Below are 22,959 nucleotides of genomic sequence, written 5' to 3'. Positions count from 1 at the left end.
AAGAATATAGTCTACTAATCTGTACATTTTATTGATTTGTTTACACTCCTTGTTTATTTTAGGAATATGCTGGCCTCAAAAGGGACTTTTTTTAGAAAACCTGGATGTTCTGCATCTTAAGTTTTACAGGATGCTGTAAAATATGTCTGGCTTTGGCCAATCAGCTATCAATGTAAAAATTTTCCTCTTTGTGCATGTAGCTATCAAAGGGCATCTATGCCTTTCTGTGGTTTTGGTTTCAACATGTTCAAATTCTTATCCATGGACCAGCTTCCTTTGTATTATGTGATGGAGGAAACTGTGCTGCAAACTCTGCCCTACCAGATTGTGTTGATTTGTTTCTTCACGTAACTCTAACGTTTTCAAAAATTTGCCCCCCTTTCAAAAGATAGATTCGAAGTTTCTTTTGGTCGATTAATTGGTGATGTAACACACAAGTTTTGTACAATGTATACACATAATGCATAGCACAAGATCTGACTGTAGGGGATGATTCATGCATACAGAGATGGGCCCTACTCGTTTCGATAAATATGGTAGATTGAAAAGTGGCTGTTTCCAAACGCAGGATCTGTATTTAACGTCTCGTCTGATAGGACATAGCCTGGGTACCATCCTATTTCTACCGGGGCTCCTTACACTCACTTCCCTAATTTTTTAGGGGTAGCGAGTGTAAGGAGCCCCGGTAGAATACGGATGGTACCCAGACTAAGAGGACATCCCTTGCTGGTAAAATTGATACAAAGTAGATAGATGACATCCCAATGTCCTGTCTAATCATGACCACTGGCTCATGCTTCTGCTGTTGATGTAGTGAAGGTCTGAATTTGGCCCTACCCTGTCTGATCATTTTCACATTCTGTATATAGGATTTAACTCCATGGTAGCCAGCTCTGTGCCATACATCATGGCTGTACAATCCATTTAATCAGCATTAGCCCTCGTGTGATCATTTCCTGCCTCATCATTCTCACATTTTGTACAAGGAATTACCCTCTAATGCAGCTGGTTCTGTGGTATATATTACGGCTGTACCATCAATTTCATCTGCATTAGCCTGAGACTGATCCTGTCCTGTCTGATTGCTACATTTATACACAAGATTGGACCCAAAGGGAACTGGCTGTGTGGAGTATATAACATTTATAGTTTCCAACAATTCGCCATGATCAGTGATGGCCTGAGATTGATCCTGCTCTGTCTGATCATGACCACTGGTCACTACAGTTGCTGTGGTGTTTTTGTTGGGTTCAGTGATGGCCTGAGACTGGTCTTTCCCTGTCTGAACATGATCACTGGTCACCACTGCAGCTGTGGTGTTTGTGTTAGATTCAGGGGTCGCCTGATTATTTTCCCTGTCTATATCTTTATACTGGGGATCATGGTCATTGGTCACTACAGTAGCTGAGCACGTGGTGGTGTTCGTAGCTGAGCACGTGGTGTTTTGGCCTGACGGGGGATTCTTGGTCCTCCTCTTATACCAGATTGTGAGAATGACGGCACCTATCAGGGCGATAACAGCTATTGGACCACAGACAGAGACAATGAGAACAGGTAGGGGGAGAATGGGAACAGATTCATGGGAATTGTTCATTTCTGTTTCTGGATTACTTGGATCGACAGGCAGTGGGGTGAAAGCGTTGCCAACAGAGTGTGCTGCTGAGCCAGCATTTTGTTTGAAGCACCACTGATAGTGAGAAGCTTGGTAAGTTGTATCTTTGTAGGAGTTGTTTATACTTTCTAATTGGCCAGACACAATTGATACGGTTGACTTTACACAGTTCAGATCTTTAGGGTTGATATCTTTAAACCTTTGGCCAAAGAGAAAGTCAGGCTTGGAACATATAAAATGGTTTTCAAAAGGAAGAGACCCATTCATCTTTTTTCTGGAGGAAGCCATCCTACAGTCACACTGCCAGGCTTTTTTGGCAATCTCTATGCAAGGAATAGATGCCAGCATGCAATAAGCGGACAGGGGAAGGACAGATATACTGTTTGACTGTAGGAGCAGCTGTTTGAGCTTTGGCAGGTTTGAGAATGTACCAGACTGAATATCAGTTATCTGATTATGACGTAGGTCCAACCACTCGAGCTTTGGTAGATTGAACAATATATCAGCCTGAATGTCGCTTAATCGGTTGGATTTTAGGCTCAAATGTGTGAGCTTAAGTAGATTTGATAATGTACCACGTTGAATGTCTCGTATTAAGTTGCGGCCTAGGAACAATGTCGTGAGATTGGGTACATTTGAAAATACACCAGGATGCAAGATAATTATTAGATTGGATTTTAGGTACAACTCTGTGAGCTTTGGTACATTCGAAAAAGCACCAGGCTGAATGTTCCTAATTTGGTTGGAGCTTATGGATAATTTGGTAAGCTTTGGTACATTTGAAAGTGCACTAGTCTGAATGACGTTTATTTGGTTGGCGTTTATTTCCAACTGTGTCAGGTCTCCATACCTTGCGAGCTCTGACCCATTGAGAGTTGTAATCTTATTAGAATACAAATTCAAGCGAGATATGGATGTTGGCAGATCCTGGGGGATGTTGGTGAGGTCCATTTTGTAGCAATGACAGGATGAGGATGATTCCTCACACCTACTCCTACAGCCGGCCTCTGCCATGTTGGGTTCCTTCAGGATGATGAGAAGGAAAACCAACACGTAATTCAGCTTTCTCCACATGTTCTCCTGCCAACAAAACAATACACGTAAGTAACGAGACTTTAAATGAATTCTAATCAATTCACCCTTAAAACATACGTCTGCAGACCACATTCTGGCAGGATTCGAGGTGGCTTGCCGTTTCGGTTCTCCATGGAGATCAGAATGTTTCGAATAATGTTGGAATGCCGTAGAATGCGGCCAGACTGCAGTTAGAATCCACTTAGAATCCACTACAAACGCCATTCGATATTTCTCCACTTCGAATGTACCTCGACAGTTTTTAACATGTCAAAAACTTTCGGGCCAGCCAAAAGAACGGGCATCAATAGCTGGAATTCAGTTACAATTTCTGGAACACACTACGAATTACCAGGAATAGAAAAGATTTTCATTCCGACGGCATTCCGGCTCATTCGTGCTGTCGTGTGAAGAAGGCCTAAAAGATACGTCTGCAGACGATTATGTCAAATACAGTTAATGAACTATATGATATGTGAGTTAGAGCTCTAAGTTAGATGGTGAATAAGTCTAATGAATATGCAATGTTGCCTCCACCTACACCCACAACAAACTCTGCATGGCTTTGTATATTTCCGCCACAAGAAGTTTATTCAAAGGAGTAATGTTGAAATTGAGTTTCATGACAGTTTGAAGGGACAGTCTAAATGTAAACTTAGTAGGCACTGTTTTAGGGCGAGAACAGAGTCATACTAGAATGTTAGGTTTTTCTCCTCCAATTTCATGTTGACCTTCCTAATATGACAAGCTTGAGGTCTCATTGAAAATGTCCAAGAAACCAGGAAATGGTTTATTATAGCCTGTGTCGCACAGTATCTATCAATCCCTGTGAAAATCAGTCCGATAATCTCAGAATTCTCAACCCTCGCAACCTCCAAAACAATGGTAACAGACAGATCTTAGTCTGGCAATAATTGCTACGTGCGGTTAGTGCATAAATCAATGAATAGATCAACAGGATTAGCATGATCCCATTTCTTCTGATCATGATGTGTTTAACTTAGCTCTCAAGCATGTAGGGTCCATATTGTTTGTGGATTAAATGATATCTCATAATATCTCATACTATCGAATACCCTATAGAATTATCTACCATATTCTTCAAAATAATTTGGTGCTGACATTTTAACACTGCACCGCACAATTCGCATTCATCTTAGTATGAGCATTTTATGTCTATAGAACAGACTTGCTTTTGATACTTACCTTTGAGTTTTGTCCAAACGTTTCGTCAAGTCTAGTCAGTTACGTCTTCGGTTGACCCTTCGGTCGTGTGAGGAATTCTTCCGAGGAAGTCGTGAAGTGCTTCTGGTCCTCTTGTTGCTTCTGTGCTTGTAGGTACGTGCTTTAGCAGCTAAGCAGTAACAGTGTGTGGCAAACAGTTTCAGAACATATCATATGGTAAACTTAATTGTCTGAATCCAGATCTATGAATATTGATACTTAAGCATGTTGTTTACTCCAAGACACCTTTTACCTGAGTTACAATCTGTAATACCTTTCATGGGGGAGGGGGGTTCTATTAACTTATGGCATATTTTTTTTAAAGATAAATTTCCTGTTGGGGGAGATTGTTTCGCATGAATATGCTTACCTCCCAATGTACAGTGAATACACCTTCGCAGAAAAGTGATATCTGTACACACTTCAGCAATCATTTATTTTGGATGACACTATGATTTCTTAATGGAGGTAATCATTCATTCGAACCTTGTGAGAGAGAAATGAATTTATCTCCAAACCAGTTGCTTGGTTAAAGTTTCATAATGAATGTAATGTAATGTAAATTCTCTGGCGAATTTGAAATTCGGCAACTATTTTGGGGTTACAAAATTCGGCGGAAGTTTGTTGCCATTTTGTTGACAGCTAAACTCCGTGGAAGGGTGTGGTTGTACGTGTCATATGGAATGAATACGCCTTATTTATATACAGAGAAAAGAAGGAGTTTTACCTTTGAGCTGAAATAGTCTCACTTGTTAATCTAGTCCCAAGATCTTCACTTTGCCAATGATTTGTCAGGACCTTGCGAAGGACGTTTCGTTCCGCTGTTGTTTTTGTACGACGAAGTGGAGTAGGGTGGAGTGCGATAAACAACACTGAATTAGTCTGGCTTAATCCATATTTAGTGCGTGAACACTTTAATATTCAAATTGAGCGAGTCTCAGTGCTGATGCTCATGAAGAACTAAAGTTGTTTACACCCTGTCTTCTTTATTGACCTCTGGAAGTTTCTTAACTGGAGATTTGAATAAACGAGCTGCAGGAAAATAATGTTATGTATGTCCGTTTTTTAAAATGATTTTAAACAGTTCTTTACTAATTACTAATCTTATGCTGTATATGGTATATCCTGAGCCCCGGTTCAGTGCCATTAAACGCGTAGGTGGCTTATTTTAGCATGGATCTGGATGTGTACTAAACTTTTTTTGAATGCAATGACTATTATTTTCACCAATTTATCTTGTTATTTGGAGGTTTTCGATGGGACGACTTCCAGTTAGTTACGAACACAGATTGACACTTTTATCTAGAAACTGCAAAATATATGCTGCTCTGACCAAATATTATATGACACGTCCTGGGTGTGGGTCTGGCATTCTCCTACGCAAAGGCGAAACAGAGTCGTCAGAGGGACTCCATCTGTTTTCGCCTCTGCTTGCCTGAGGTTAATACATGGGTATCGGTGGCGTCGCCACAAACCAGCTGCTAGCCAATCAGAGAACAGGCGATGAGAGAGCTTTGAACGGGCTAAAGCTGTCCCGCAATGGCCGCTGGGAAGCTATCAGCCAATCATGTTACGTATTACCATGGCTTTGTTTGCTCACCATGCCGACGCCCGATCCTCAACGGCTGACTGCCCATATAAGGGTAAGCTCATTAATATTCATAAGCAAGGCACCCCTAATAACCGAATACCGTGGCTGATTTGTCAGGGTTGATATCATAGGCTTTGCCGTGATTGTCAACCCTGAGTGTGAGGATGGGGTCTGGCGACGTGGCGACAAACAACTCTCAATTAGTCTGGCTTAAGTCATTCTGATTGGGTGAAACCTTCTTTTTAATATTCAATCACATTGAGCATGTTGTTTACTCTCTGGTTTTGGGAGGATTCTGAATGGGGGGGGGGATAAATCAACGACCTTGAGGAAAATAAATGCTGGTGATGCTGACCTGTCACTGAAACAATTTTATCTTGTTCTGTTTGGCTGTTTTCATACTTAACATATATTGTTACAGTGCCGTTAATATGTCAGTTCTGTCCGTTAATTTGAAGGTGCACTCTCACCGCACTTGCGTCAAGCTTGCGTCACTGCGGGATTCGTTCACTGCTTCACTGTTCTGTTATTTTCTCCGTTTTTTTATAATCTATATATTGCGCAATATGTTAAAGTATGACTAAGAAGACAACAAAATACACAAAAAATAAGAAAATTCGTTCTTTATCTCTGAAATTCGTTGAGTATCTTTCGAACCCCGCCCACGCAAGCATGACGCAAGTGCAGTGAAAGTGCCCTTAACATCGATTCCCTTTTACATTAACACCCACTAACTACGTAGTTGGCTCCATTCAGCAAAGAACCGGTATTGATATGCGAATGAATATTCATGAGTATGTACCTTCACCAAGTATACTATGTTTTTAGTATATCTGTCTTTACACACTTTCTTTTAAATCTAAATATTTTAAGTGGCTGTAAGATTGGGTTGTTCCATGACCATGAACTAAAGCATTAATATCCTAATCGCCTGCTTGGATGGGGACCGGAGAAAACCAACGAGGTTACATTAGAACCTCAGATTTACGTCATGTGCCAATGTGTCCACAGAAATCGAAAATCATGCTTTTGCCTTTTGCCCAGACTTGTCCTTCATTAAAATTAGGAACGTCTGCTGTTGGGACTTTCAGGGCGTGTAATGTAAATATAAGCCGTGAAGGATTTTGGGGGCCTTCTTGTTGCTGCTGTGCTTCGGTATAATACGTGATTCGGCAGCTGAACAGTTCATAGGGTGTGGTATTACAAGTTGTTTATATTGTTGCCTTAATTGTCTGGAGGTAGAGATATGAATATTGAAACTTCAGCATGGTTTTTATGGTTTTACCTTAATCAGAATCTCTAATACATTTCTGACCTAACGGGGGAGATTAGCCAAATAATCCCTTAATTTTTAGAACAATTATTTCTTTCTTTCACAAAGATTATTGTCAGTGGAGGTTGGAGGCTTCCACATCAACATGTTTACCTCCTAATGTGCGATAAACAGCTCTGCATTATTCTGGCATAAATCATATTCATTTGTTATACACTGCGTTTTGAATATTTACATTGAGAAAGTCGTAGTGCTCATGGATGGCTTAAGTTGTTTACTCTCTGTTTTGAATCAATGAGCTGTTGTAAAATAATGTTATGTGTGTCCGTTATTTGAATAATTTCATCATCATCATGGAGTTCTTTATTACTAATCTTATGCTAAAAGGTATGTCCTGAGCACCAGTGCAGCGCCACTAAAACACGTAGGCGGCTTATTTTAGCAAAGAAAGGCAATGATCTGCATGATTGTGTACCAACCTGCATGCAATGACTATCATTTTCACCAATTTATCTTGTTATTTGGAGGTTTTCGATAGGACGACTTCAAGTTAGTTACGAACACAGTTTGAACTTTGGATCTAGAAACAGCACGATACATGTATATGCTGCTCTGACCTGCTAAGCACCAGATCTTACATAATTGACGAGGGTGGGGGGAAAATTTATATTTTACTGCAATACGACCTGATTAAGAAAACAGGAAATCAGAGAGCCTTGAGACCTGGGTGATACTAATATACAAAGTGTACAAATGATGATGTGATGCACTAGTGCCATACAACACTTTTATTTCATTTGTTCATAATCAAAGAGTGCATACGGCATTTACAGCAATGTCACTGGTGGCTAGTTACAAACAGCTGGCAATGAATATTGGTTCACACAATCTATAGCTATCCGTATTCTGCGTTTTCTTCGTTTTATCGATGACTTTGTTCGAAAAGCAAACCTCATGTATTGATAAACGTTATGCTGTTATTGTATATTGTGCATTGTGCAGTAGGGCTAGCCTGTGATAATAGCCCCCAGCTAGTAGGGTAGCCCTGGCTGTATGTCTTTCTATACAGTCGAATAAATCAAGTCAAAAGCACTCCGATGTTCATCTTTTTCTATGAAGCACAGGTCTGGGCTGGCATATCCCAAAGCAGAACCCTACTTTAAGATGGTCAAGAATTTGAGGAATCAATTCTATTGTGTTGAAAACATCTAACCTATTCCTCAGGTCTTTAGAGTTGTTACACAGTATTTCATAGTAAACAAGTTTAAGAAGTCGGAAATAAAGCACCACGGATCGGTCTATACAGAGAGCAGGGCTGTCTGTTTCTGTTCCACTTGTTGTTTGGGAGGCTATTGGTTGATTTTCGTTTATAAGCTGTTTTTTTAGCTTAACAAAATGCAGTTTGATCAATTTGATGTCAAGTAACATTAGTTCACCTTTATCCGTGGGGTAACCTATATTCATTGTTATTAAAAACGGTATTTTGGGATATGAAGTCGACGGAGTGGTTTCAACTTGCAATATTCTCAATTCATCAGAAAAATATTAAAACATTGCAGTCGAGTTGAAAACCCTATATATCCAGTTTTTCAAAACAACGGATATAGGTCACCCCCGCGAATAAAGATGAACTAACGTTACAGATTGCTTTTCGCGGACGGGATTGAAGCTCTCGTCCCGGGACAGAGAGGCGTTTCCTGGAGACAGCCCTGATCCAGATCATGTGAAAGATCTTGTACAGATCCTAACACTCAATACTCATTGCAGGTACTGTGTAGGCGCTATTTACACCTAGTTTGAAGCCTGAATAAGGGAACAACATGAAGATGGTCAAGTTATCATAACTTCAATCAGTCACAGCGAGTGATACATTTTAATAGTTGATGTATGAACTAAAGTTTGAGCGTAAACAACGCATCTACTAGTATTTCTATTTCACTTAATAAACTATTGTCCTCTAGGTACATATATTTTTACATGTTCAAAGGGTTAAAATACCTCAAACATCATTTTCATTGTATAAGACGTAGCTCTTGGGATACATATTTGTGCAGTTTTACTACAGCAAGGGACTAGTCCACTGGTAGTAGTGTTAACGCTCTTTTATCATAATTTCTAGTGAAGAAGAATCAGTATGTGACATTTCCAAAGCCTCTGGTATGATATGATTTGAACCCGCGAGCACTATGCTCCATGCTCCATGGAGAGCTATGGAACCGTTTCTTTTGCGATTTACATGACTTTGAAGCTTCTGGCATTCACTGCAAGTCACAACAGCATCTTCAAACAATTTCTATGCCTTCCAATGCAACTTCTGCCATTGAAATCAACTGTAATGTCATGTTTTTTGTTATGAGTCTCAAGTCTCAAGTTACCTTTTTTGACATTATGTTCCCTGCGACCATTATACAAAATAAGATTTTCGTCAACACACCACGGGAACGATTCACTTATAACAACAATAATACGTAACTTACAATTGTATATATGCACGATTATGATTAAGCCTTATGAAATACAGATGTACATGTTGTATTACATATGACAGGATATAAAAGACCATACTAGAATTCTCTCTCCAGACAAGTAAAATTAAGACAAAGTTCTATATGTGCTCTGCTTAATGTGTAAGGAACAGCGAAGACTCACATACTATAAATGCAGAAATGTTCGCGGTGGTTCTATGTTCGCGGTTTTCGCGGTGGTCGCTTCAACGCGAAATTAAAAGCACCGCGAACATATTTCCATGACAATGTGTGACAACAGTACACGGCGCTAACGCGAAATTAAAACCACCGCGAACACTCCATTTCCCCACTAGCGCGAAATTAAATCCCCGCGAACTTAAAATGCATTTACAGTAGCTTAGTCAATATTCCGCACATTATTCTTTCGTTTACACTTTTTTTTTGGAGGAAGCGCGGGCCCAAAAGGCATTTTGATTTTTGGAGCACATCTGGATTCTATAAATCTTAAGAATTGGACGATACAGTAAAAAAAGCAAGCTTTGACCGATCAGACATCATTTTAAACATTGTCCTCTTGGTGCTTATAGGAGGCAATGGGTATATTTGCCTTCTCTTTTTTTTTAGTTTCAACATATTGACGTTCTTGCAAACGCGTCATTTCCATATGAATTGTTATTGAGAAAAGAATGCAGACTTTCTTCATATGCCTTAGAGATTGTTCTGCTGGTCTGTTTTTCTTCGTTTTACTGGCAAGCTGTAACACACAAATGTTTTCATTTTCATTTCCCCCCCCCCCTTCAGAAATTTTGTTTGGATTCAAAGTTGGTTGTTTTCATGAATTCGTTGGTAAACCACGTTGTGACGTAATGCACAAGTTTTGTACTGTGTGTAAACAGACTGCGTAAGACCAGCCTAAACCACTCACAGCACGGGATCGACCTAGTCTTTTTGATAAGTGTGATTGGTTTCTTTAAGGTCTTGAGGTGTGGTACTTTCCAATCACGGATCTCTGCCTTACATCTCATCTGAGAGGAAATTTCTTGCCGGTAAAATTGATGAAAAGTACCTAGTACACCCTTTCAGAAAATAGTGTTTAACTGTCCTAATGCCCTGTTTTTTTATTGATTGCCCTGCCCTGTCTGATCATTTTCACATTTTGTATACAGGACTAGTCTCAAAGACAGCCGGCTCCGTACCATAGATTACGTGTTTTCCATCCATTTCATCAGCGTTAGCCTGAGTCTGATCCTTCCCTGCCTGATTATTCTCACAGTTGTACACAGGATTGCCCTCTGAGGCAGCTGGCTCTGTGGCGTATATTACGGCTGTGCCATCAGATTCATCAGCGTTAGCCTGAGTCTGATCCTTCCCTGCCTGATCATTTTCACAGTTGTACACATGATTGCCCTCTGAGGCAGCTGGCTCTGTGGTGTATATTGGATTTCTAGTATCCAACGATTCGCCATGATCAGTGCTTTGCTGAGACTGGCCCTGTCCTGCCTGATCGTACCCACTAGTCATAACTGTAGCTGCAGTGTTTTTGGTGGGTTCAGTGATGGCCTGAGACTGGCCTTGCCCTGTCTGATCGTACCCACTAGTCATAACTGTAGCTGCAGTGTTTTTGGTGGGTTCAGTGATGGCCTGAGACTGGTCGTTTCCTGTCTTAACATGATCACAGGTCACGTGCACCACTGCAGCTGTGGTGTTTGTGTTAGATTCAGGGGTCGCCTGATTATTTTCCCTGTCTATATCTTCATACTGGGGATCATGGTCATTGGTCACTACAGTAGCTGAGCACGTGGTGGTGTTCGTAGCTGAGCACGTGGTGTTTTGGCCTGACGGGGGATTCTTGGTCCTCCTCTTATACCAGATTGTGAGAATGACCGCACCTATCAGGGCGATAACAGCTATTGGACCACAGACAGAGACAATGAGAACAGGTAGGGGGAGGATTGGAACAGATTCATGGGAATTGTTCATTTCTGTATCTGGTTTACTTGGATCGTCAGGTAGTGTGGTGAATGTGGTGCCTACGATGTGTACAGGGCGTGCTGTTGAGCCAGAATTTTGTTTGAAGTACCACTGATAATGAGAAGCTTGGTAAGTGGTACCATTGTAAGAGTTGTTTCCACTTTCTAATTGGCCAGACACAATTGATACGGTTGACTTTACACAGTTCAGATCTTTAGGGTTGATATCTTTAAACCTTTGGCCAAAGATAAAGTCAGGCTTGGAACATATAAAATGGTTTTCAAAAGGAAGAGACCCATTCATCTTTTTTCTGGAGGAAGCCATCCTACAGTCACACTGCCAGGCTTTTTTGGCAATCTCTATGCAAGGAATAGATGCCAGCATGCAATAAGCGGACAGGGGAAGGACAGATATACTGTTTGACTGTAGGAGCAGCTGTTTGAGCTTTGGCAGGTTTGAGATTGTACCAGGCTGAATAACAGTTATCTGATTATAACTTAGGTCCAACCACTCAAGCTTTTGTAGATTCAAAAATATATCAGCCTGAATATCACTTAATCGGTTGGATCTTAGGCTCAAATGTGTGAGCTTAGGAAGATTTGATAATGTACCTCGTTGAATGTCTCTCATAAAGTTGTGGTCTAGGAACAATGTCGTGAGATTGGGTACATTTGAAAATACACCAGGATGCAAGATACTTATTCGATTGGAGCTTAGGGACAACACTGTGAGCTTTGGTACATTCGAAAAAGCGCCAGGCTGAATGTTCCTAATTTGGTTGGAGGTTATGGATAATTTGGTAAGCTTTGGTACATTTGAAAGTGCGATAGTCTGAATGGCGTTTATTTGGTTGGCGCTTAGTTCCAACTTTGTCAGGTCGCTATACCTTGTGAGCTCTGACCCATTGAGCGTCTTAATCTTATTAGTATATAAATTTAAGCGAGATATGGATGTTGGCAGGTCCTGGGGGATGCTAGTGAGGCCCATTTTGTTGCATCTGCAGAATGATGATTCACACCTGCAGCCAGCCTCTTCCGTGTTGGGCGCCTTCAGGATGATGACAAGGAAAATCAACACGTAATGCATCTTTCTCCCCATGTTTTCCTGCCAGCAAAAAATGTAAGTAACAGGATTTGTAATGAAATTATTGCATGCAGGAAGTTAGGTACCATGTGAGTCAGAATAAAGGAATAAAATGTTGAATGTTGCCTCCACCTACATTAGTAACAAACACTGCATTTCTTTGTATACTTTGGTCACAACAATTTAATTATAGGAATATAGCTGAACTCGAATTTCAGGGGAATCTAAAGGGAATGTCCGAGTCAATGTAAAACTTCAGGTAGACACTCTTTGCGGGATTGGACAGAGTCTTTTTCTTCTGATATCATGTTGACCTCTCTAGTGTAACTTCCTTCAGTTTCCTTACAAATGTCAAAGAAAAAAGAAATAGTTTGTTGACTTGTAGCCTCTGTTACATAATATCTCGCTATGGGGGCATATTGGACCTCTTCCCCGAGAGCTTGCAGCAATAGTTCTTTCCTATAAAAAGAAAAAAAGATAAAGTTTGTTGTAGCCTCTGTTACATAATATCTCGCTATGGGGGCATATTGGACCTCTTCCCCGAGAGCTTGCAGCAATAGTTCTTTCCTATAAAAAGAAAAAAAAAAGATAAAGGTAATCACATTGCCTTTTGACACCATAGGAACAGTGGGTTGTTCTCCAATATATGTCTAGGCTACGGTATTTGGAGGCTGAGCCCATCCCTCTCCTTCATCGCCTTTTACCTCCCCAACAGAAGTCAGGTACCCACGTTTACGCATGTAGGAATGTTGTGTAAAGTGCCTTTCCCAAGGGCATGGCGAGTATCGAACCCGGGGCCTCTTGGTTCCGAGCCGCACGCTCTACCAGTTACGCCACTATCATGCAAGTCAGAGGACTCTTCCCTTTCCTTCGAATCACCAATAGGAGCTCAGGAATATTAATCACTACGAAAATCAGATCAAGAGGAGCTCAGAATTCTCTGTCACTATGGAAACCATTCAACATCACAGCCCGTCCCATGTCACCATGTCCATGGTAACAGACAGTTGTGAGTCGGACAATTTCACTCCCACAAAAGTCAAGTAGTTTACTTAACTTTCTTTTTTTTCTAAATATGTCAGTCTGCAGTATGTAAAGAAAACAGAGTCTGTGTTCATAGTGCATACCAAAAATCGCGTTATTTGATAGAAAAATCAGAATGAAGAATGTATATGATTAATTAAAAATATAACAATGTCAACATATTAAGTTGATAGGGACTTTTATACAAAGTAGAATGAATGTGAAAAATGACCCTTAAGCCATTTTTCGCATTGTTTACCAGTTTTATAGACATCATACATGAGGACAATTTGAGACCAATGCCGTCGTGGAGAAACCATGAATTCCGGGCTCAAAGACTTATTCACGTTACTTCACAAGCGAATTTTACATGTACCTCTTGTTTTCTTCTTCCTTAGCTTCACGAACCCAAAATATAACCCTGGTGCAGGTAGAGGCCACTAACCTATTCTAATTCCAGTGCAATTGAAGAATGAATAACAGTTGACGTTTATTCTCTACTAGTGTCGCCGATTAACATGAACATTATAGATGGCGGATCTAAAATCAATTTATCATCTTCTTTGAAATAAGATGCTAACATATACTATTCATGACAATCTATTATCAACTATCTCATTTAAAACTAATTTTGTACTCAATTGTTTTTTCTCATTGCATCGTCCAGTTCACTCAGAATGAGACCTTTCCAGTCCACAGAAGACACTTACCTTTGAGGTCTGAACGTGTCCTCCGGTCCAGTCAGGAACGTCTTTGGTCAGGCACTTGGTGAAGGACGTCTGGTCCTCTTGTTGCTGCTGCGCAGTAAAAGGGTGTGGCAAACAGTTTCAGTCTACATGGTTAACTTAATTGTCTGGTTCCAGAACTTTTAATATTCATGCTTAAGCACATTATTTACTCTAGGGCCACCCTTATCTTAAAATCTGTAATGCCTTTCAAACCTTTCACATGGGAGAGGGATTGCACGAAAAATTCATTAGCTAATGGCATATTTTCTTTTAAGGATGCCTGTTCACAGGCTGTTTGGGTAGATGGTTTCACATGAAAATGTCTGCCTCCCAATGTACAGTGTATACACGTTCACAGAAAAGAGCTATGTGCATACACTTCAGCAATTATTTACTTGGGGTGACACCATGCCTTCTTGGGGATGGAGGCTTGATTTCTAAGCTGCATCCTATGTATAATGTCTAGTTGTTATCGACTCAATGTAAATTCTCCTGCAATTTTGAAATTCGGCGAACTTTTTTCGATCAACAAAGTTCGTTGGCATTGTGTCGACAGCTAAACCCCGTGGAAGGGTGTGGCTGCACGAGGCATATTGAGTGAATACGCCTGATTTCTACAGAAAACAAGAAGAGTTTTACCTTTGAGCCGTTTTAGTCTCTCTTGTAAATCTAGTCAGACTATCTTCACTTAGCCAATATTTTGTCAGGACGTTGCGAAAGACGTTTTGTTCCGCTGTTGTTTTTGTACGACGAAGTGGAGTGGAGGGGAGTGCGATAAACAACACTGAATTAGTCTGGCTTAATCCATATTTAGTGCGTGAACACTTTTTGATATTCAAATTGCGCGAGTCTCAGTGCTGATGCTCATGAAGAAGTAAAGTTGTTTACACCCTGTTTTCTTTATTGACCTTTGGAAGTTTCTTAACTGGAGATTTGAATAAACGAGCTGCAGGAAAATAATGTTATGTAACGTTATGTCCGTTTTTTAAAATAATTTTAAACAGTTCTTTACTAATTACTAATCGTATGCTGAAAGGTATATCCTGAGCCCCAGCTCAGTGCCATTAAACGCGTAGGTGGCTTATTTAAGCATGGATCTGCATGTGTATCAAACTTTTTTTGTATGCAATGACTTTTATTTTCACCTATTTATTTTGTTATTTGGAGGTTTTCCTCAGGACGACTTCCAGTTAGTTACGAACACAGTCTCACAGATTGACACTTTTATCTAGAAACTGCAAAATATATGCTGCTCTGACCAAATAATCTTACACAACTGATACTACGATACCACCTGATTCACAGAATGAAAACTACAAATCAGAGAGCCTAGAAAACGGCGTGATACTAATATATCAGTAGCAAGAAATGTCCAAATAATTATGACATGCACTAGTGCCATACAACACTTTTATTCTATTTTGTTCATAATCACAGTGTATATACTGTATTTACAATACAGGTGGCTGGTTAAAATCAGCTGCCTATGGCTATTGGTTTACACAAAGGTGACCTTTAAAGCACTCCGAGGCACAGTTCTTGTTGTGAAGCATAACATCCATTTATATATAGTGCACTGCAGGTTGCTATGACGGGTATTATGGTCTGGGCTGGCGTATTCCAAAGCTGCGGCCCCCGCTTAAAGATGGTCAAACTTTTGATGAATCCATCATCTCTTGTGTTAAAAAAATTAACGTGTTTCGCTGTTACAAAATATTTCTGAGTTCCCAGAAACGAAACATCATGGATTGGTATATACAGAGCAGGGATGCCTTTTTTATTTCCACTTTGATATTGTTTGGGAGCCGATGTCGTTGATTTTCGTTGTTAATCTTACTGGTATTTTCAAAGCTTACATTTAGAAGAAGTTTACATTGTTTTCCATTCGAGCAAATAGTATGTTGCCAGAGACAACCCTGATCTAGACCGACACCAGATCCAGAACATGTGAAAGATCTTATCAACACTTCATCCTTTTGCCAGTATGGTTGGCACTGTTTACACGGTAAAACACAAAGTGTGAAGCCTGAACAGGAGGACAACAAAATGTTGTAACTTGTACTACGAATGCATCAATGTGATGGTAAACAAAGCATCTAGTAGTATTTTGCAACTATTTCACATGATAAACTGTTGCTTACGTAATATATTTTTCATGCACAAGGGTTGAATTCTTTCACACGCCAGAGATGACGAGGGTAAGGCATTACCCAACTCTTGTAGCTTCCGGGATACATAGTAATAGCAATACAGCAAGAGCCTGGTCCATTGGTAGTGATGGTTGTTTGTGTAACTTCCATACTCTTTCACATCGGTGCAAATTGAGGAATGATTAGTATTTACCATTTCTAAAGTCTATGGCTTTGGTTTGGTTTGATCCCGCGACCGCCGGAATGCAAAGCGAACACTCTACCCATCAGGTACAACTATAAAACCTGTAGTTTTACGATTTACACACAGCTTTTATCATTCACTACAAGTAAAATAAAAAATTCAATAATTTTCTATACATACTTGACTTTTTGGCATTAAAGTATAATGTAATGTGAGTCGCAATAACATGTCACCGCCTTTAAAGAAACTCTAATTGACAAGAGTTACCCTTTTCTTGACAGAATGTTTTTGTCATCATTAAGAAAAATGATAATATTTTTTTATATACTGGTAGTAACGTTTTATCAGTACAATCTATTGGTTCAATATCATTAAAAAAACAAATGTGTTTGAAAACAATACTATTACAAGATACATCTGAGAAAACAAGACTACTAAATTATAACATTGTGATAATTTTACTCAACACAACAGTCTTTTGTTCTATTTACGTCAATGATTAGAAGATCTGTTACAGACAACACACGGTGCTCTGTCTGACAAATTAAAAAATGTAATTTGGAGAAAACTATGCAGGCTACACATGTACTTCTGAGTGCCAATAAATGTTGTGTTGGTTTCTTTCTTTGCACGATGGACTAACACCTTTTTGTAGTAAGTAACACACTAAGTCTAACATTTTGAAAAGCACGTTCTCTTTTGTAAGAACATGCTGTTTTGATTCAAACTCCATATCTTATCTCATAATTGTTAAACCACCTTGATATGTACATCAATTAAACCATGAGTTTACATCCCATCTGATAGATCGTAGATGTCCCAAATAAAAGCTAAGTACTTCGAGAGGGGAAATTCTAATTTCCCAATGGCTCGCCGAGGAGATCATCTAGGGATTCTAACCCACAACATTAAGATTCCAGGTCAACAATGCTATCCATAAGGCCACTGTTTGGTTACTTAATTATCTTAACATTTTCAAACAAAATGTACATTCTTTAATTGTTAGAAGGGCGTGGTAGTTGTAGGTTTGCCAGTGCACATGATACGTCATATCATTCTGGAAATGGTAAAAGAAACATTTTGCACTGGCTATTGAGGTGGGTGTGGTGTTTAATTGTACTGCAAGAATAAACAAGTTTAAGGCATGCAACTAAGGCGGGGTTTCTTGATTTTCTCACACCCGATTGTGAGTCAGGCGCTGTCATGACTGATCATGGCCGACGGTATTTACAGTAATGATTTACCGAGTTTTGCTCTACTTTGTTCAATAATGTATACACCGGATTAGGCTCTGAGGCTACCGGCCCAGTGTTATATATTACATTTCAGCCATCTGACGATGCATCACTGGTAACCTGAGTCTGGCCCTGCCCTGTCTGATCATTTCTACATTTATACAGAGAATTAGACTCTAAGGCAACAAACTCAAAAACATGATTGCTACCAAAAACAATACCTGCATTTTTTCATGCTGGTAAAAATCTTACGTAGCCGATCGGGCAAGTGGGGGTGGGACATGCACTTGCCATGGGTTTACGGAAAAGGCTGGGCTGTCTACTTGGGCTGGCTATCACGTCAGGCTACTTGGACCTACGAAAGCCCATTGGGACAAAAGCTGTTTTAGCAGTAGAGCTGTTTTGGCAGTAGGGGTAGCAGTTTGTGCTCAATGAAGAAGCTATGTGTGAAGCTATTGTGTGTGTTGAATAACCCAGAGGTCCTGGGTTCAAATTAGTTGATATGCCACCGATCTTGTACCCTTGGGAAGGGCTATTAACACGACACGGGCTGATTGGTTAAGACTGGTGGCTAGTTGGTCAAAGGCATCCAGGAGCCGTTCTTTGGTGCTGTCAGGGTCCAGGCTTCTGCGCCATACATTAGGATCGACAATTGAATTGTGAGGAGCTTAGAATAAACGTTGCTGAATTAAAGTGCAAGGGTCTGGAACTGCTGCCATTCGGTGCTAACTCAGGTGACCTCAATACGACAGCAATTACTCCAGGTGTGGCCATAGGACTTAAGGTTTTGAACCACGTACACTCGGAAGGAAGGGCCCCTAGTCTTTTCCGTAAGTGTGGTGGGTTCTTTGCCCTATCTGAGGGAGGGCCCTTACCAAAGCTAGGTACTCTTTTCTCTACCCTAGTAGTCGTGTTAAGAGCCCTTCCCAATTGCACAAGATTGGTGGCATATCAACTGATTCAAACCCAGAACGTCTGGGTTATGTAACATACACAGCTCCTTCAAACACAAATGCTTCACAAACAGCTCATTTACACACTGCCACTTCACACAGCTCATTCACATGATAACACACAGATCCTTCAGACACAGCTTCTTCGCTGAGCACAACCCCTACTTCTAAAACAGCTTTTGTCCCAATGGGCTTTCGTAGGTCCGAGTAGCCTGACGTGATAGCCAGCCCAGGTAGACAGCCCAGGTAGCCAGCCCAGGTAGCCAGCCCAGCCTTTTCCGTAAACCCACTTGCCATATGGGCACTTTCACTTGCCCGGGAAAATGGGGCTAGTGGACTATATGTCCAACCCTGGGACTTTGAGGTAATCTGATGTAGCCATGATTATCAGTGGGTAAATCTGTGGTCTTCGTTGGAGGTTGCCAGGAGTGCAAGCTTTCATGGGCATCTACTGGCTTCTTGCAGTCACTATTTGCTGGGATCTCATACAGGACATCTTCTGGCTGCATATATATGGCACCGTCTGGCTCAACATACACACAATCATCAACATCATGGGGAGAGAGAAGGGTGTTAGGGACAGGAAGTGTTTTTCTGGGTGGAACAGGGGACTTTCCTTTAGGAGGTATCCCTTGATCTGCACTATGTTGGGGAGGGTTTTGAAATGTGTCTGCATCTACATAGTAATGAGGCTGCGAGACAGCTGTGGTGTGTGTTTTAGGCTTAGTGATAGCCTGAGACTGGCCTTGCCCTGTCTGACCATGGCCGCTAGTCATTACACTTGCTTTACTGTTAGCGTTATGCAAAGCAATGTTGGAATTTGGGCCTGAAAGAGGATTCTTGGTCCTCCTCTTGCACCAGATGGCGAGAATGGTCGCACCTATCAGGGCGATACCAGCTATTGGACCACAGACAGAGGCAATGAGAACAGGTAGGGGGAAGATCGGAACAGATTCATGGGAACTGTTGATTTCTTCATCTGGTTTACTTGGATCGTCAGGTAGTGTGGTGAATGTGGTGCCTACGATGTGTACAGGGCGTGCTGTTGAGTCAGCATTTTGTATGAAGCTCCACTGATAGTGAGAAGTTTGGTAAGTGGTGCCATTGTAGGAGTTGTTTCCACTTTCTAATTGGCCAGGCAGCGTTGATACAGTTGACTTTACACAGACTAAATTTTTAGGGTCGATATTTTCAAGCCATTGTCCAGAGAACAAGACAGGCTTGGAACATATGAACTGGTTTTCAAACGAATGAGACCCATTCATCTTTTTTCTGGAGGAAGCCATCCTACAGTCACACTGCCAGGGGTTTTTGGCAACCTCTATGCAAGGAAAAGAAGCCAGCATGCAATAAGCGGACAGGGGAAGGACAGTTATATTGTTTGAGTGTAGAAGCAACTGTGTGAGCTTTGGCAGCTTTGAGAATGTACCAGGCGGAATTTCGGTTATCTGATTGTCACTTAGGTCCAAAAACTCGAGCTTTGGTAGATTTAGAAATGCACCAGGTTGAATTTTACTTATTTGGTTGGAGCTTAGAGATAATTGTTTAAGCTTTGTTACATTTATCAGTGCATTCGACTGAATGGTGTTTATTTGATTCAGGTTTAGTTCCAATTTTGTCAGGTCTCTATACCTTGCGAGCTCTGACCCATTGAGAGTTGTAATCTTATTAGAATACAAATTTAAGCGAAATATGGAAGTTGGTAGGTCCTGAGGGATGCAGGTGAGGCCCATGCTATAGCATCTGCAGAATGATGATTCACACCTGCAGCCAGCCTCTTCCGTGTTGGGCGCCTTCAGGATGATGACAAGGAAAATCAACACGTAATGCAGCTTTCTCCCCATGTTTTCCTGCCAGCAAAAATGTAAGTAACAGGATTTGTGATGAAATTATTGCATGCAGGAAGTTAGGTACCATGTGAGTCAGAATAAAGGAATAATATGTTGAATGTTGCCTCCACCTACATTTGTAACAAACACTGCATTTATTTGTATACTTTGGTCACAACAATTTAATTCTAGGAATATAGCTGAACTCGAATTTCAGGGGAATCTAAAGGGAATGTCCGAGTCAATGTAAAACTTCAGGTAGACACTCTTTGCGGGATTGGACAGAGTCTTTTTCTTCTGATATCATGCTGACCTCTCTAGTGTAACTTCCTTCAGTTTCCTTACAAATGTCAACGAAAAAAGAAATAGTTTGTTGTGGGCTCTGTTACATAATATCTCGCTATGGGGGCATATTGGACCTCTTCCCCGAGAGCTTGCAGCAATAGTTCTTTCCTATAAAAAAAAAAAGATAAAGGTAATCACATTGCCTTTTGATACCATAGGAACAGTGGGTTGTTCTCCAATATGTCTAGGCTACGGTATTTGGAGGCGGAGCCCATCCCCCTCCTTCATCGCCTTTTACCTCCCCAACAGAAGTCAGGTACCCACGTTTACGCATGTAGGAATGTTGTGTAAAGTGCCTTTCCCAGGGGCATGGCGAGTATCGATATCGAACCCGGGGCCTCTTGGTTCCGAGCCGCACGCTCCGTAGTACCAGTTACGCCACTATCATGCAAGTCAGGGGACTCTTCCCTTTCCTTTGAGTCACCAATAGGAGCTCAGGAATATTAATCACTACGAAAATCAGATCAAGAGGAGTTCAGAATTATCTGTCACTATGGAAACCAGGCATCATCACAGCCTCGTCCCATGTCACCATGTCCATGGTAACAGACAGTTGTGAGTCGGACAATTTCACTCCCACAAAAGTCAAATAGTTTACTTAACTTTTTTTTTCTTCTAAATATGTCAGTCTGCAGTATGTAAAGAAAACAGAGTCTGTGTTCATAGTGCATACCAAAAATCGCGTTATTTGATAGAAAAATCAGAATGACGAATGTATATGATTAAGTAAAAATATAACAATGTCAACATAATAAGTTGATAGGGACTTTTATACAAAGTAGGATGAATGTGCAATATGACCCTTAAGTCATTTTCCGCATTGTTTATCAGTTTTATAGACATCATACATGAGGACAATTTGAGACCAATGCCGGCGTGGAGAAACCATGAATTCTGGGCTCAAAGACTTATTCACGATACTTCACAAGCGAATTTTACATGTACCTCTTGTTTTCTTCTTTCCTAGCTTCACGAACCCAAAATATAACCCTGGTGCAGGTACAGGCCAGTAACCTATCCTAATTCCAGTGCAATTGAAGAATGAATATCAGTTGACGTTTATTCTTTTAGTAACTAGTGTCGCCGATTAACATGAACATTATAGATGGCGGATCTAAAATCAATTTATCATCTTCTTTGAAATAAGATGCTAACATATACTATTCTTGACAATCTATTATCAACTATCTCATTTAAAACTAATTTTGTATTCAATTGTTTTTCATTGCATCGTCCAGTTCACTCAGAATGAGACTTTTCCAGTCCACAGAAGACACTTACCTTTGAGGTCTGAACGTGTCCTCCGGTCCAGTCAGGAACGTCTTTGGTCAGGCAGTTGGTGAAGGACGTCTGGTCCTCTTGTTGCTGCTGCGCAGTAAAAGGGTGTGGCAAACAGTTTCAGTCTATATGGTTAACTTAAATGTCTGGTTCCAGAACTTTTGATATTCATGCTTAAGCACATTATTTACTCTAGGGCCACCTTTATCTTAAAATCTGTAATGTCGATCAAACCTTTCATATGGGAGAGGGATTGCACGAAAAATTAATTAGCTAATGGCATATTTTCTTTTAAGGATAAAGTGCCTGTTCACAGGCTGTTGGGGTAGGTGGTTTCACATGAAAATGTCTGCCTCCCAATGTACAGTGTGTACACGTTCACAGAAAAGAGCTATGTGCATACACTTCAGCAATTATTTACTTGGGGTGATACCATGCCTTCTTGGGGGTGGGGGCTTGATTTCTAAGCTGCATCCTATGTATAATGTCTAGTTGTTATCGACCCAATGTAAAGTCTCCTGCAATTTTGAAATTCGGCGAACTTTTTTCGATCAACAAAGTTCGTTGGCATTGTGTCACGGGGGTTGCACGAGGCACATGGAGTAAATACGCCTGATTTCTGCAGAAAACAAGAAGAGTTTTACCTTTGAGCCGTTTTAGTCTCTCTTGTAAATCTAGTCAGATTATCTTCACTTTGTCAATATTTTGTCAGGACGTTGCGAAAGACGTTTTGTTCCGCTGTTGTTTTTGTACGACGAAGTGGAGTGGAGGGGAGTGCGATAAACAACACTGAATTAGTCTGGCTTAATCCATATTTAGTGCGTGAACACTTTTTGATATTCAAATTGAGCGAGTCTCAGTGCTGATGCTCATGAAGAACTAAAGTTGTTTACACCCTGTTTCTTTATTGACCTTGAGAATTGAATAAACGAGCTGCA

The 22,959-nt window shown here is 40.6% G+C and overlaps 1 protein-coding gene across 1 annotated transcript; it reads right to left on the bottom strand.

Annotated features, from left to right (window-relative positions):
* Positions 1-708: 708 nt before the first annotated feature.
* LOC118425365 lies at positions 709-22,457 on the bottom strand. Its single transcript, XM_035834173.1, has 6 exons — positions 22,443-22,457; positions 22,025-22,111; positions 14,030-14,116; positions 10,449-11,000; positions 1,304-2,692; positions 709-726 (listed from the first exon to the last, which is right to left on the bottom strand). The coding sequence occupies exons 1-6, from the start codon at positions 22,455-22,457 to the stop codon at positions 709-711; spliced, it is 2,148 nt and encodes a 715-aa protein (XP_035690066.1).
* Between the last annotated feature and the right edge of the window lie 502 nt (positions 22,458-22,959).

Source organism: Branchiostoma floridae, chromosome 11, assembly GCF_000003815.2.
Source record: "Branchiostoma floridae strain S238N-H82 chromosome 11, Bfl_VNyyK, whole genome shotgun sequence".
NCBI lineage: Eukaryota > Metazoa > Chordata > Leptocardii > Amphioxiformes > Branchiostomatidae > Branchiostoma > Branchiostoma floridae.
The sequence above is the reverse complement of the archived record's forward strand: the minus strand, read 5'-3'. Positions and strand labels throughout refer to the sequence as shown.